This window comes from Pongo abelii, chromosome 17 (assembly GCF_028885655.2).
Source record: "Pongo abelii isolate AG06213 chromosome 17, NHGRI_mPonAbe1-v2.0_pri, whole genome shotgun sequence".
NCBI lineage: Eukaryota > Metazoa > Chordata > Mammalia > Primates > Hominidae > Pongo > Pongo abelii.
The window spans coordinates 48,243,702-48,257,714 of NC_072002.2; the positions used below are offsets into that span (position 1 = coordinate 48,243,702).

At 33.5% G+C, this 14,013-nt stretch overlaps 1 protein-coding gene across 13 annotated transcripts in view; it reads right to left on the minus strand.

Annotated features, from left to right (window-relative positions):
• The window catches only part of NOL4 (nucleolar protein 4), a 376,996-nt gene that overhangs the window by 82,613 nt on the left and 280,370 nt on the right, over positions 1–14,013 (minus strand). For all 13 annotated transcript variants that reach the window (XM_054537789.2, XM_054537788.2, XM_024236126.3 and 10 more), the window contains one exon: positions 5,132–5,245. In XM_054537789.2, coding sequence (XP_054393764.1) covers positions 5,132–5,245 — 114 coding nt within the window. The remainder of the gene's footprint in view (positions 1–5,131; positions 5,246–14,013) is intronic.

A 14,013-nucleotide genomic window follows, 5' to 3' on the forward strand; every position in this document is an offset into this window, starting at 1 on the left:
AAACTCTAGATTGCTAGTTATAGTAAAGTACAAAATCTTTGTAAATAAAGTAAATGATTTTCCAGAAGAAAATTGCACTGCCGAAACCTTGTAAGCAGAGGCACAAATGATACAAGTCCTAAATGTTTGTTCTAGGCTATGGGTTTCTCTCCATGAACATAATACATGAAAATACATTATAGGATTGTGAAAAGATGTCAGGCATCAGTTTTATCTAATATAAACTCATATTCTGGCTTTCTCGTGCAGCTGGTGACCTTGCACAAATCATTCCACTTCTCTGGGCTGCAGTTTTCTTACATGTAAATGAGAATAATAATATCCTTTCTCATGGGGTTGTTGAGAATGGTAAATGAAACTATATCTAGAAATTGCCCAACAAGTTTTTAGTAAATCTTAAGAGTTTAATTAAAAAAATTTTTTTCTTCATTATTCCCCACAATTCCAAAGCTCTTTGAACCCTTCTGGGTTTGAAAATAATATTTTTCCCACCAACCGTGTAAAAGCATTGCTATTTCTCCACATCCTCTCCAGCATCTGTTGTTTCCTGACTTTTTAATGATCGCCATTCTAACAGGTGTGAGATGGTATCTCATTGTGGTTTTGATTTGCATTTCTCTAATGAGCAGTGACAATGAGCTTTTTTTCATGTTTCTTGGCCGCATAAATGTCTCCTTTTGAGAAGTGTCTGTTCATATCCTTTGCCCACTTTTTGATGCGGTTGTTTTTTCTCATAAATTTGTTTAAGTTCCTTGTAGATTCTGGATATTAGCCCTTTGTCAGATGGATAGATTGCAAAAATGTTCTCTCATTCTGTAGGTTGCCTGTTCACTCTGACGATAGTTTCTTTGGCTGTGCAGAAGCTCTTTAGTTTAATTAGATGCCATTTGTCTATTTTGGCTTTTGTTGCCATTGCTTTTGGTGTTTTAGTTATGAAGTCTTTGCCCATGCCTATGTCCTGAATGGTATTTCCTAGATTTTCTTCTATGGTTTTTATGGTTTTAGGTCTTACGTTTAAGTCTCTAATCCATCTTGAGCTAATTTTTGTATAAGGTGTAAGGAAAGGTCCAGTTTCAGCTTTCTGCGTATGGCTAGCCAGTTTTCCCAACATCGTTTATTAAATAGGGAATCCTTTCCTCATTGCTTGTTTTTGTCATGTTTATCAAAGATGAGATGGTTGTAGATGTGTGGTGTTATTTCTGAGGCCTCTGCTCTGTTCCAATGGTCTATACATCTGTTTTGGTACCAGTACCATGCTGTTTTGGTTACTGTAGCCTTGTAGTATAGTTTGAAGTCAGGTAGTTGATGCCTCTAGCTTTGTCCTTTTTGCTTGGGATTGTCTTACCTATACGGGCTCTTTTTTGCTTCCATATGAAATTTAACATAGCTTTCTCTAATTCTGTGAAGAAAGTCAGTGGTAGCTTGATGGGGATAACAATGAATCTATAAATTACTTTGGGCAGTATGGCCATTTTCATGATATTGATTCTTCCGATCCATGAGCAAGGAATGTTTTTCCATTTTTTTGTGTCCTCTCTTATTTCCTTGAGCAGTGGTTTGTAGTTCTCCTTGAAGAGGTCCTTCACATCCCTTGTAAGTTGTATTCCTAGGTATTTTATTGTCTTTATAGCAATTGTGAATGGGAGTTCACTCATGATTTGGATATGTTTGTCTGTTATTGGTGTATAGGAATGCTTGTGATTTTTTGCAGATTGATTTTATATCCTGAGACTTTGCTGAAGTTGCTTATCAGCTTAAGGAGATTTTGGGCTGAGACAATGGGATTTTCGAAATATACAATCATGTCATCTGCAAAGAGACAATTTGACTTCCTCTCTTCCTATTTAAATACCTTTCTTTCTCTTGCCTGATTGCCCTTGCCAGAACTTCCAATACTGTGTTGAATAGGATTGGTAAGAGAGGGCATCCTTGTCTTGTGCTGGTTTTCAAAAGGAATGCTTCCAGTTTTTGCCCATTCAGAAGGATATGAACAGACACTGCTCAAAAGAAGACATTTATGCAGCCAACAAACATATGAAAAAAAGCTCATCATCACTGATCATTAGATAAATGCAAATCAAAACCACAATGAGATATCATCTCACGCCAGTTAGAATGGTGATCATTAAGAAGTCAGGAAACAACAGATGCTGGAGAGGATGTGGAGGAATAGGAATGCTTTCACACTGTTGGTGGAAGTGTAAATTAGTTCGACCATTGTGGAAGACAGTGTGGCGATTCCTCAAGGATCTAGAACCAGAAATACCATTTGACCCAGCAATCCCATTATTGGGTATATACCCAAAGTATTATAAATCATTCTCCTATAAAGACACATGCACATGTATGTTTATTGCAGCACTATTCACAATAGCAAAGACTTGGAGCCAACAAATGCCCATCAATTATAGACTGGATAAAGAAAATGTGGCACATATACACCATGGAATACTATGCAGCCATATAAAAGGATGAGTTCATGTCCTTTGCAGGGACATGAATGAAACTGGAAACCATCATTCTCAGTCAACTAACGCAAGAACAGAAAACCAAACACGCATGTTCTCACTCATAAGTGGGAGTTGAACAATGATAACACATGGACACAAGGAGGGAACATCACACACCAGGGCCTGTCAGGGAGTAGGGGGCTAGGGGAGGGATAGCATTAGGAGAAATACCTAATGTAGATGATGGGTTGATGGGCGCAGCACACCACCATGGCACATGTATACCTGTGTAACCTGCACGTTCTGCACATGTATCACGGAGCTTAAAGTACAAAAAAAAAGGGGGGGGGAAGAAAACAGTATTTTTTTATGTGGAGATATTATTGGGTATCCTCCATTCCTAGCAACAGAGCCTTGCAATAAATACATGAGGACATATAAAAAGAAGAGAGTATGGAGAGTAGGGCCAAGGACCACTGGTCCTCATTCATTCTAGTCCCTACTCCTGGGGCAGGAGTAAGAAGTCCCATTTTTAATTATTTTTAGAAGTTTTTCTTCAGTGGGTAGAAAGTCTATGAAGTAAATTTGAGCTCAGTGTAAAGACCTTCAAAAACAATGATAAATCTCTGACAGTAGGAAAGTGCGTTAGTAAATAGCAGATCTTTAGCACCAGCGTGAGATTTGAGATACTAAAGCAAATAACAAATATATCTTTAACAACATATAAACTTATGAAATACATAATGCTTTTATATGAATTGACTTATACAATCCTCACAATAGCTCTATGAATCTGATATCTGTATGTCCCATTTTACAGATTAGGCCAACAGTATTTAAGTGACTGGATCAAATATCAGTTGATGACCAGCTTTGGGGAATATTGTAGAGTGATATTATAGGTAGTATATAATATGAATAAGTCATTTAATTTTTATAACAACTCCACATGATTAAAACTATATAGGGATATTCTAGAACGTACATTAGGTGGGATATATAGCTAGACAACAACCAGGAGAGCCCTTTCAATCCCAGAATTCTACAATCTCAATTTCTAGAACTAGCATCTGTTCTCAAACGGACTTTGACTTTGAAACTTCAATATCTGAGGTAGTGTTATTAATGCTTGTTTCTAGTTAACTGATATCAATACAATGACAAAACAGCTAGCATCAGTCTTTTCTGGACTGAATTTATTGATGCTTACTATGCACCAGGCAAAATGCTAAGTACATAACATGAATCTCTCATTTAAAGTTCTCATAACGACTCCACAGGATGAGTACTGTTACTATTTCTGTCTTTCATATGGAGTAACCAAAGCACACAGAACTGGAATAGTTTGGTGAAGTTTGCACAATTAGAAAAGGTAGAGATGAGATTCAAAACCAGGTCTATTTAGTTCCAGAATGTGCTCCCCTAATCACTATGCCAGATGGTATTATACATAGTGTTACAACTGATTGTATAAGATACATTTTATAGATATAACAATGATAAAACTCTTAACAGAGGGCACATATATGTGAATCAACACTGGTGACTCGATTAGCACATTCTAAATTGACATTTTCACATGGTTTTTATCTGAGACTAATACTGTATTTTTCATTTAACTGAAGGCTTCATCTTTTGTGGCATTTAGAATTATTAGCACATGACATTTTAATAATAAACACATCAAATCAATGCTGATGTAATTCTGAAACATGTTAAATTATTCTAAGCCTGAAATGAAAAACCGTTTTTGCTTTTTTCCTTGTGTCCACTGGCTCACTGTAGAATCAAAATTGAACTAACTTACTTTAGTCTTGACTCACCTCATCCTCTATTAGCAATATAAAGCATATAATTCATTTGTTGTAAAAATAATTTACAAGTGAAAATGTGGCAAAGTTTTATGCAGAATATTTAGTATATCATGTGATAATTTAGATTTTTACTATGGATACTTGAGAAAGGGGGTACATAGAAAAAAGAGAAAGACATTTCTGGGATGAGAAGGAGAAACAGAAATATTCAGATAACCCAAGGGAAAGACTGAGGGAAACACCAGTGAGTAAAGTACAAAAAATACAAACATCTCCAATACACATATGCCTTAGAAAAAAGATATTGAAACATGACATGCAATTGGCACACAATAAATGATTAATTAATGACAGATTAAGTCTAAGACATGAATTTCCATTATGTACATCCTCATTTTGTGACTTTCTAGTCTTTCAAAGTTGTGTTGTACTGTCACCACCCTCAGCATCATGTATTGGCATGCGGTAGTAGACCAGAGGAAATTAAGGAGAGGTTGGTTCATTTCATTCGAAATGAACATGATCAGGTCACTCTCATAAGTCATGAGGTAAATTTACAAAGGTGTTGGAAATGATCAGCTAGAACCTCTTAATAAGTAATTGACCTTTAAATTGGATACTAAACAGAATCATAACTTGTTAGTTTTGCTATTGTTCATTTTTGCCACAGAAACATTTTGTTCTTTGACCTTCATTGATCATATGAACACACATTTTCAAGTTTAAATTCATATCATAAGGACACAAAAACTATATCTCTGTGTACTTTAAATCCATTCAAGAGCTTTTACTCTTCAACATAAATCACATTAAGTGAATTGCATTTGCTATAGCTGGTGTTCACCAGACTTCAAGATGCCTCAGTACCTGCTGTCTCTCCAGACGCATCCTCTTGGCGGCATTTCTACTCTCACTCTCACAAGCTGAAGCCAAGATACTCTCTGCAACTGCTGAAGTAAGGTGGGAAGGAATAGGTCGAGACTAAAAAAAAAAGAGAAAAGTATGAAAAAAATTATTAACAGTATCATTAACAGGCCAATGCTATTCTCAGAAGAGCTCTCAGGATCATCAACATGTGCAGGAGTATCCATTTATTTCAACTGAACTTGTTTCAATAGAAAGAGGAAATGGAAATTGTAAAGATGAAAAATGAAAGCTAGTTAGAGGTTAAAGCTATCATTGCTACACAGATCCATCATTCATTCCCATAGATCCATTGTCACAGGTATCTAGCCTGGGCCATGAAGCTGGAGTTTGAACAGGCAGTGGCAAAATTGCTGACTGGATTTTGCAAATAAAACAAGGTCTTTAATTCTACTACAACATATGACATGCACAAAAAAAAAACAAAACAAAAACAAGTGACAGGGCTAAAACAGAGTTTTAAAAAACCTAATAGACACTCAGACCATGTCAAACAATCTTAATATGAAATATTGTGAATATTTACACTCTAAATTGTGACCCAATTGATGTGATTAAAATTCTTTTAAATATAAATAATTAAAAACTAAAAAGTCCTACAATGATTTTTATATATTAAAGGTTTAGTGCTTTAGATGTGAGATATGTTTGCCTATGTGTACATGCCTGTTTTGTTTTACTTATAAAATATGAGCTGATATTTTATAGGTACGTGTTGAAATCCATCTTCTATGTAGCCCACAAATAATTAATTCTCCAACTAAGCTCACGATTAACTGTAAATTGTTTGCAGCTCTCCATATTATTTGTGATAACCATAACAAAAATTATGATTTTCATTCTTTTTTCCATAATTACATGCAAAGTCATCCAACTGAAAGATGAAATACTTAATAATACAGAACAGTTTTTTAAAATTAAGATAAGCAAATGATAGATGAGAAATAACAAAATTAAACCAAATGAGGTAGTAAAATAATGTGAAATTATGAAATAAATGTATCTTTTGGGAATATAGCATATATAGTATATGCCGCCTTAGGGTTTTCAAAGCCTCAAATGAAAATATGTGTGAATGATATTTATTAGAAGCCTGAACTAATTGAGACCTTTTGAATTTTTTTCTAAAGGAATTGAAACACGCCTTTTTTATACATGACTCATTTTACCAACTCTGGCATGTAGAGTATGTCTCAGCAAATTGAATACAGGGCTTACATCTCAAATAATATTCTAGAACAGCTAAATTCAGACCACACCGTTTTAACAGACACTCCATAGTTAAATTTGTACAGTGTAGACAGAGACCAGGCTCTGACCTTGGGTGAACTAGGAAGCAATTTCTGCAGCTGCCTTAGCAGACTTCCTCACTACTCCCCCTCCAAAGTAGCCTCTGAGGCAAAAGGTAGGAAAGGTATAGGGTACATACTCCTCTGCTAACCCCATGGGACATCTCAAATGATGGATACACAACTTTGACAATAAAGCAGTTGGATATTTGGAATGTCATTTTTGCAAAAAAGAAGAAAAGAGGTCCATTGGTGGCAGGAAAGAAATGCAATATAAGCATTTTGAGAAGGAAATTAGAAAGCCAGGATTGTGCATTTGTAATAGAAAAGAGGGTCAAATGAGGAAAACCTAAAAGAAATTGCCATAAAGATGTAAGCATAATTTCAAAACTCATATTGCTTCTTCATTTCATTCTCTACTTCACTAAGTATAAATAAAATATTGTAGTCCAAAGCCAAATAAATTAAGCTATAAAATCAGTCTCATTAACCGATGGTCACTGCCTGGCTCAAAAATGTAGTCCAACTACATGGGAATTAGATACTCATTGATATCTTTCTTGATTGAGCTAATTTTTGAGGCAAAGGTATTATAGGAAAAATGGGAATAAGAACATTACATTATCAAAAAATAAAACAAATCATTTGATTGTAGTTAGCATTATTCAAATAGGAGAGAGAGTTCATATCTTTATAAACTACATTATTAGATCTTTTGTTTCCCGGGATGAAATTAAGAGAATGTAAATAAAATATCAGAAACCATCCTTTTCTTAATCCAATTATTGAGAGCCACATGGGATTCAGAGAGACATATTTCAGTTCTTCATTATCTCCATTTTTCTCTCTTTTTTTCAGCTATCACCATTAAAAATTAGGAATATATAAAGCTATAGAATTTTACTAAATGATTACATTGTATCAATAGGCACACAAGTAACTTAAATACATAAAAGTTCGTTTAACATGGAGAACATAAGTAAAATACCCCTTCAATTAAAATTATTTAGTAGCATTTTCTTTCAAATTCTTATTAATTTTTAAAAACAACTTTTACTACTCAACTTCTACTAAAGCAGTAAAAGTTGTTATGCATAATAATTTATGTAATTTCCTTTTCAGAAAAGATGAAAGGGAGAGTTGGATCTTCCCTAGATGTGTGAAATCAGTCTTCTCATGAACTAGAGTAATGTCCTGGCTAATTAGAACTAGATATATTTTAAGGTCATGTGATAACCTAATATTTAAAAATCAACTTCAAGATAAAGCAACCATGCACACTATCCTATTGAGTGGAAAAAAGTAAGTAGAATCAAAGATGCATGATTCAATACTTCCCATAGATAAACAGTATAATTTTGAAAATAGATTTGTACTGAGTTTATTGTAGGATCATAAGCTGACAACTCTCAATGGCCATAGAAGTCATCAGTACAAGTTTCTTCTCTCAACTTTGAAGAACTGAAACCTAGGTAGATTAAGTAATTGCAAAAGGACAAATTGAACTAGATCCAGAACTCAGGTTTCGTGTCTCCCAATTTTCAACTCTCACTTTCCTAAATTCTGTTGTATATTTAGTACTTTTACATACTTTGTCATTAATAAAGCAAAAAATCTTTAAAAAATATGTATATACAAACCATTGTTTTCAACTAAAAAAATAAGCAGAACAAAGGTAGACATTTACATGAATGTATTATAATCATCATTAACTCAAGCTCATTGGAGAAAAAGGCAGAATAAATCATAAAATCTGTATTACAATCTAAAAATTATATTTGAAATGTATTTTTGCAGAGAATGTACTATATCTCAATAATGTGTACCTCCAAATAGAAATCCAGTACCATCCTAATTTAACTTTTAGATAAATGTTAATAATATCTAACTCTTATTGAGTGCTTAGGACATTCAGGTATTAATACCAAAAGCTTAGATTTATTATCAAATTTAATCTCCTTAACAATCTTTGAGAAAAGTACTTATATTACTCATATTTTAGATAACCTACATTGAAGTTCTGAGAGATTATGCAACTTGCTCACAATTATGCAGCGATGTATGTGGAAATACCTGAATTCAAATTCAAGTCTGATGATGAATTGGGAGTTATAATCCCTAGTAAACTATTATTCATATTTTATAACAAAGTCCCCAGTGAGTTTAAATAAATCTAGAATTCTTAAATACTACACATTCCTGTGAGGAAATTCAATCACAGCTAACCACACATTGCATTTAGCAAAGAATATATCAGGATCTCCCTAGCATCCTTCACTTAAATGGTTGAAGTCCTTTAATACATTTTCCTATAAATTCTATAAATTATGAAATTTACAATCTTCATTAAAAGCACAAAGAAAAAAATGCACCTTGGCTAACTTATGCCACAAATTCTTAACTGATGGAATCTGAATTCATAAGATTTTAAAGTTTATACAGCCAGAAGTGTGAATGAATTACTATACACAAACCATAATAAAGCTTAATTTCATGGCCAAAATGAGAATACAGGAGCCAGGCAGAAAAGTTCTTTCCCTCCTGTGAGGTAATCATGCTAAAAATCTCTTTTCTTCTAATATTAATGAGCCAATAATAAATGCCAATACTCCCCAATACACACAGGGCTCAAGTGTGCAGCATTTGGTTATAAGATAGTAAAGACGAAAGTTTAAAATAATTTCTCTATAATTTGGCTTCTATCCACTTAACAACTCAAAAGTACTAACATCAAGATAGTGAGAAGGAAATTAATCAATTTTTCTCATTATAAAAGTAATATTACAGAGAAATTTAAAAATACTGTTTAGTATGTGCTCTGAGAATCATCTCCTTCTGAACTCTCCTTTCCATCATTACATTTGACAGTTGAGGGCTTATTCTAATGTCACCACAGTATGGTCCTTCTAAAACATAATTAGTAGAGTGTGTTAGGGGATATGGTCATAGATTTCACCAGGAATGAGGCTGAAAATTCCCTCTTACATTTGTAAGAGTGGCCATAAAACACAAAGCTTCCATGTAATAATTGGAGATAGGAATATTTTGATGCAAAAACCAAATGCAATGAATTCAATAGATACCTTATGAAAATAACACCTCCTCTGGCTGAAGATAGCTCAGTAAATACATATACTATTTGATATCTATCTCTCTATCTATCTATATCTTAGAATATTTAAAATATTAGTTTACAATGGATTTAATTCTACACTTCACATGATCTATACCTGGATTGGGAATATTTATTACATATTTATTTCTCTGTATATAAGATAATGGTACCTACCCTCATTAATTATCTCTTCATAATTAACTGACACTCTAACTGGGATCTGAGTTGATCTTTCTCCAGCAATGTTCTTATTGTAATAATTATCACTGCTCAAATCAGTGGCAGTTGTGTCATTAAACAGATGGCTAAACCATCACATGGAGCTTTTGGAGTTTAAAAAGTCACATTTTAATTGGGGACTTAAGATGTAATTGCTGTTGGCATGATGTAATGTGTATTTTCTTATATATGTTGATAAAATGTACCATCACACCAACAAACTATTCCATTTTTGTGGGTCTTAAAACTATACATGAAATAGCTTTAGAGTCCTCTGAACTTCAGCTGTACATTTAGGATGCCACAGGATTTTTGCAATTACAAAAAAGTACAAAGAAATTTAAGAATGTTAGGTTACGGTCATGGGTTAATGTAGTGATGCTCTCCAGTCTCCACAGTTAATGTGAAGCTTAATCAAGTATTATTAGTTAAGGCCAGATTGGGAGCAACTGTGACATCCACCCAAGGTTGTAAGTAGAATCAGCGCTTTGAAGATAATTAAATAATTCAGTAGTCAGAGTTTAGATAGTGTGATGAATTAAGATTATTCCTCCTAATCTTGTTACTTTATAAAACACATTATTAAGAATTCTGTAATTCAGATGGTATGCACACACTATCTCCCCCAAGTGGCATATCTATACCTAAAGGCATAATTGTCCAGGTTATATACATATATAAAGTTTCATGTTCTAAGAGATTCCTTCTATTAAGCAGGTGGTTTCATTCTTATGCATCAGTGGAATAGAGATAGTCTGCAACTAAGTCATACTGAACTGAATATTATTCTATAACCAGCTACTTGCTATGTGACCATTTTTGCAATTTAATCTGAGTCTCAGTCATCCTGCTAGGTATTATTATTTTTATTCTTAAGAATGACAAGACTGAGGTTCAGTCAGAAAATTATAAATAAGGAAAATAATCTCCCCGTTATGGAGTAGTTTTTAGAAGTCTATGAGAAATGTGCATAAAGTCACTAGCATATTTTATAAGTACTTTTTTATATGATAGGAACTGTGCCAAGTTTAGAGATTTGAAGATATCAGTATGGTCTCTGCCATCATAGAGTTTACTTGACAGGTTGGTACAATGCCTAGCACATAGGTTATAACTTTATAATATACATGGAAGTGCATTATTAAGAGTGTGTTTAGTAGACTCACAACCTTTTGTGAGCAATTTTGAAGCTCTAATATTGTATAAACTTAAAAGATTTTTCAAAAACTTGGGATAAACTCAGCTGGCAGAAAAAAACTGATAAATGAATACCTAAGGTTTTACTTTTTCCTAATTTATGTGAATATGCATATGTTTTGCTGCAGAAATACTGATATATTTTTATTTGTGATTTTTTCTAGGCCCCACTATGGGTGTTATGCAACAAACCTAGTACGCACTCTATCATGCCCCAAAATTGAAAAGTTCTGAATTCCAAACCATAGATAATCCAAGATTTCAGATAAACTGGTGAATGCAAACTAAAATAGTAGACCGTCCTTATTTCATTCCACATGGTTTTGATGGAAGTAATAAAGAAAGTTCCTTCCTCAATTAACCCTGGCCACCTGAGTTCATCCTGGGCAATCATAGGAACTCAATACTTTGTTTCCATTGACTGATCCAGGAAGGTGGACATATAATCCAAATAGGGCCAAGCAAAGTTCTTTCCTGGGAACTGAGACCTGGAGTTGGAGGATTGCTCTTGGGTTGTGAGTTTTAAGAATGGAGGCCTGGAAATGCTGGTGGCAACGTTTCCAAACAGGTAGCAAGAAGTTGTCTAAGATGTAAATCAATACACAAGAGAAGCATAATTAAGAAAAAGGAGAGCAGCAAACCCCTGAAATTGGAGCCCATGGATCCACTATGTGTGAATTCTTGAACTTTCTAGTTGTTTAAGAAAATTCTCTTGACTAAAAGGAGTTTGAAAATGTGTTTTAACAGAAGTGGAATATAAGCTAGTTAAACTTCGTCTAGGCTTTGATTAGAAATATTTCATTTATGAATTAATGATCTATGTCTTGGCCTTATTTTTAGAATATTATTGGTCATTAATAATGATCTTTTACGAATACATGGGGAATTAATAAGTCTTCTAGTTGAAGACGTAGAAACACAGTTTAGTTAATATCAGCTGACAACGCCTCTGATCAAGACACAGGATCAATTAAATTATCAACTGAAATAACATGCTTTCATTTTAACTACATGATCCTTTATGTTAAATATAAATAATATATTTTGTATATACTATGTACACTGTATATATTCTGAAAGTTGAGTGTTATATAAACTTACAATTATTGTACATTATGATGTAGTTTTCTTAATTATTTATTTGTGAAACTAAAAGTGTATACCAATTCCATTCATATAATTAGTATCACACCTATTCCCACTAATTGCTAAATAGATTTAAATTTTTTTAATGTATCAATTCTTGGCATTTTGGTTAAGATCAAGTTTAATTTTTTTTAACATTTTAATAGTTTAAAAGAGTTAAAATTAAATGTTATATAACTGTTTTCTTTTGTGAAAAAAAACTCGCTAAACATTTAAAATATATTAGGCTACATTTTCAGTTAGTAGTAGCTTTTAAAATTGAAATACCAATTGCAAGATACTATGAAACTCCTATCACACAATAAAAATTATCTTATCTCTCAACTAATTTCTACCACAAAGAAGCACGTTAGTAAATATCCATCCAGTCACTCAATCTTTCATTCAGCAATTTTAATTCAGTTGAATTCAACATGAATTAAGCAACTTTCATGAGCAGCTACTTGTATTATATAGGACATTGTGGGTGATACAGAGATGAACAAGTTAAGAAGCATAGTACTCAAGGAACATAATTTCTTCTTGAAGAGCTAAGGCCCATATATGGATAACAGCAATATAAGACAGGATAAAATAAAACTACAAAAGATGTACCACAAAGTACAATTTGCACACAGAAGAAAGAGAGATTTGAGGCTGCTGTTAGCTAGCAGTGAGGATTAAATAGGCAAAGACCTAGTTGATTTAGTCCTTCAAGTAGCTCAACAGATTGAGACAGTGCAGGTTTCCCAGGAAAGGGAAGTGTGAAATTCAATTTCAGATTAAATTGCATTTTATCATGTTTCTCACACGCACCAGGTACCATACTAGGTGTACCAGGTACTGTCATAGGAGTTTTTACATTTGTTATTTCAAGTGCTTTTGGTTTTCATTTTTAGGATAAGAGCTATTATTTCCATTTTTCTTTTCCAGGGTGAGACCAAAGCTCGGAGGTAGAAAATCAACAAGTAACAACTGGAAAAGCACAGACAAGAGCCAAGGCTCACTGACTATCAAATCCAGGTGCTTTTCTTCAGACGCTCACCAATGTTGCTAATTTTTTATTATTTCCTTTTGGATTCAGTTTCCTTCTTCTTAGATTACAGAAGCATTCCTCTGGAATCAGTCAGGCTGTATGAGTAGTAGCCTCAGAAATTATCTGAAGTATTTCTTTCCTCCTCACTCTGAAAGTAGAGCTGAGCTGGGCATTGATTTGTGAGTTAAAAGTAGTTTCTCTTGAAGACTTTTTTTCTTAGTACTCTGAAGAAATTGTTCAGGCTGGTTTTCACTTGTAGATAATGTGTTGTTTCTTTCTGGTACATTTAAGAATTTATTTGCTCTTCTGTGGTTTTACTATAATATCCCTAGGCATGAATTTTTTTAAAAAAATGTATACTGTTTAGGACTAATCTACTTATCTGTTATTAGGATTGAGGTCCAATCAATTCTGAAAAATTCTTCATCATTATCTTTTTCAATTTGCCTCTTTATTGTAATTTCTCCTCTGGAATGCCTGTTAAATCTATCTTTATCATTCTTTTCTCCATCTTAATTTCTTTTTCATATTTAACTTCTCTTTTCTTCCTGTGGGTAACTTGCATACTTCTGTGTTCCAGTTTGCTTTCTGCTTGGCTGAATATTATATTCCACTTAACCCATTTAGTAAGGTTTTAATTTCAATGCTTATAATGTCTGTCATTTTTATTCCTGAAAGTTGTATTAGGATATTTCTTAATTCCCCTTTCATAGAGAGGAAAATAGAGAATGAGCCTTTCTTGGGCCCAGCTTTATATACATTTCTCAGTTTATATGCCTATCTAGTTACAAACTAAAATGCATGTATCCTGGACTTGGGTGGACATTCATACCCCAGCCCTAAT